General features: G+C 41.7%; 1 protein-coding gene across 1 annotated transcript in view; it reads right to left on the bottom strand.

Annotated features, from left to right (window-relative positions):
• Positions 1-2502, bottom strand: part of asb13b (ankyrin repeat and SOCS box containing 13b) — a 3404-nt gene extending 902 nt beyond the window's left edge. The window contains exons 1-4 of the mRNA XM_032524637.1: positions 2236-2502; positions 1353-1552; positions 1114-1264; positions 161-295 (exon numbers count right to left, since the gene is read on the bottom strand). Coding sequence (XP_032380528.1) covers positions 161-295; positions 1114-1264; positions 1353-1552; positions 2236-2278 — 529 coding nt within the window. The 5' untranslated portion in view covers positions 2279-2502. The remainder of the gene's footprint in view (positions 1-160; positions 296-1113; positions 1265-1352; positions 1553-2235) is intronic.
• Positions 2503-3044: the final 542 nt, after the last annotated feature.

Consider the following 3044-nt stretch of genomic DNA (forward strand, 5'->3'; position numbering starts at 1 on the left):
AAAAAAAAAGGAGTTGTTGCCTTGAAATAAATCCCATATAAAATATAGTCACAACCAAAACATCACATTAAAATGGCGTATAATTTAAATCCAGGTTCTGACCCCAAAATATTGTGAAACTTCATTTTACCTAGCTCTGGTGTGCAGGGAACAAACTCACCTGCAATGAGGAGAACTTTTGCACAGTTAAAATGTTGCCTTGCACAGGCTACATGAAGCGGTGTCCCATAATGGCAGTCATGGGCCTCCATGAAAGCTCCTTGATTAATCATAAGCTGAACACAATCAGAATTCCCTGTTGTGAGAGACAGAAAAATGTATATCCATTTAGAACCAAATTAAATGCTGCAGCGTAGTGACTTTCCAAGCCCGGCTGGGATAATAAATCCCAAGGCAGGCAGTGATATAAAAGTAAATTTTAGAAGTTAACAGTACTCCAGCCCAAATGAGTGTACAACAATCATTTCGTGAAGGTTTTAAAGGTTGCTGTAAATTGTATGTAGTTCCATCTATTACAGAGCGAGGAAGCTATTGTTCATCATGAATACATTTTGGCTTGAGTTTTACTTAAAAACTTTCTCTTACTTGTTACTTTAGTTTTTAAATCAATATTGTAACCATCAGAGTGTGTTCCAGTGCCTTAGCATAGGCAGTACACTTTTGTCCCATAGTCTTACTGGTAATTCTGTGATTGGGTGTCTGTTTTATTGCTACATCTTGAAAGGAATTTAATTAGAATCAAGAGTCAAGAGCTCTGGTACGGCATTCTGCTTTCAATTTTCTCCTGCCCTTCATGTCTTCCACATCCATGCCTCTGGGAGAAATTTCTATTAAAATTACATACATGAACCAAACCATGAGCTAAATGTGCTCCAGGCACTATTTAGAGAGAAAACTGAGGAACGTAGTGTAGTTAAGGCATGCCTAGATGATTCATTGTTACCAGAAAGATAACTAGTTCCCCCACTTTTCACATGCACGGTACCAACGTTCGTATGGAATTAGGCCTGGCATTCCAAGACTGATGAACTAAAGACAAACCTAACGGACAGATACATGACTCAACATACATACATTCTTGTGCGACGTAACAGATGTATTAACAAGACACACCTCCCATGCAAGCTTCGTGAAGTGGGGAGAAGGTAAACAGTCGAGGATTAACTGTTGCTCCGTAGTCCAGCAGCAGCTTGACACATTCAAGGCTACCGGCTGCACAGGCATCACACAGCGGAGTGCTGCCATCTATGTTACGAGCATCAACCTAGAGGGGATACAACCACAATGAAGTCAAAAATAAAGTCAATCATGCACTGATGAAAAAGCCATCAACAGCACTAACGCCATCTAACCTGTGCACCAGCGTCGAGCAGCAGTCTGACGCATTGGGTCTGTCCCTGTATACACGCCTCATGCAGGGGGGTTATGGAGTCGACTGCCACTATGTTTACTGCTGCACCTCCCTCGATCAGCTGCTGTAGCTGAAGGGCCCTGCCCTGTGCAGCGGCCTCATGCACTGCTGACCGGCCAGTCCAGAATCCAAGACCATGAGCTGAAAATCAAGAAGGTTTACATTTTCTGGGTGTCTGTGTGAAATAAGACTAATGATCAACTAAATTGTCTCTTCAAGTTTATTTTGTCATTAAAACCATTCAAAGGCAGCTGAAATATTATTATTTTTTTCATTTAGCCTCAAGCACAAAGTAGAGAAAAATATCCACAGTGAGTTTTCCATTTCAATTCCTGATAAAAAACGAGACAAAAAATGTATATGTTGGTCTTCATCCTGTAATAAAAGTAATACACACTCAAGTTTGAAAGCTTTAGCTGTTTATGATTATCTACATTAAGTGGCACAGAAAGGGGCACAAAATCATATAGCTACACCATGATCTAAACCATCACAATAGCACTAGTGAATTGGATTGTATTACAAAGGAGTGCGTTAGGCCCATTAACCTGCACATTAATACAGTCGATGTTATATTAACGTTATATTTACACACAAGTACAGTAGCCTATACATTGCTGTTAACAACCACTTTAAAGCATGCTAGCTAACGTTGACCTAGCTATACGCCTTAAAGCTAGCCAAAATGAAATTAAAGCTAATGCAAGCTAACGTTAGTCATTGCAGGTACCAGCTCTATCTGGTTATTCGCTTGGCTAGCGTTAACTTAGTTGTCTTGGGTTAGCTAGCTAGCTACTCCAGGTCACCAATTGTAAGCTAATTACCGATTTCTCCATACAATGACGGTCTGTTCCGAGTGATCTCCATTTCATGTTACTGTTTTCTTGTCCGTAAACCACGTAGATTCAGCCAAACATGTAATTAATTTAAAGCAAAAGAATAAAGACTGTAAGGGCTGCATTATTGTAATACCCGCAGGGCAGTCCGGTGCTGAAAGAGAGCAGCAGAGATTTAGTCCAAAGAAACGGTTGCTCAGAATTCTGGGATATGTAGGCGACTGACCTACAAACACTGTGTTACCCTACTGGAATTGACGTCACACCCGAGTTGAACGCGTTACAAGCTAACTGTCTATGGTTACAAGTTGGTTTTAGGGGGACTCTAGCATGGACTCTTGCCCAGAGGTCTTCAGTACACCAAAGTACCCTTAGGTGTTTGCATTCCCCATTGAAGAAACACTTGTCCAAAGTATGACCCAAGTGCAGGAGCCATTTAAAAGTGCACATATATATACTGTATATATTTATGTTTAAGAGGGAACTGTTGGGATTTTGATGAGTGATTAGTTGTCCCTCGCTGTGAGGGGCCAGCAAGCAGGTTGGTTGACGCAGAGCGGAGTGGATGGGTTGGGGTATCGGGTTTGACCATGTCCTGGATGTATGCTGGGACTGATTTGTTCACAGCCCTGTATGCAAGTAGCCTACTAGTGTCTTTAAAGCAGATGTGGGCAGCAAATGGTAACCAGTGAAGAGAGCGGAAGAGTGGCAGCCTGACAAGCCAGACCCATATCAAGATGTTGGGTCTGGGAACTCACCACCAACCTTGATCCAGATGTTTTAGCCAACTATAGACC

The sequence above is a fragment of the Etheostoma spectabile genome, chromosome 8, assembly GCF_008692095.1.
Source record: "Etheostoma spectabile isolate EspeVRDwgs_2016 chromosome 8, UIUC_Espe_1.0, whole genome shotgun sequence".
Classification (NCBI taxonomy): Eukaryota; Metazoa; Chordata; class Actinopteri; order Perciformes; family Percidae; genus Etheostoma; species Etheostoma spectabile.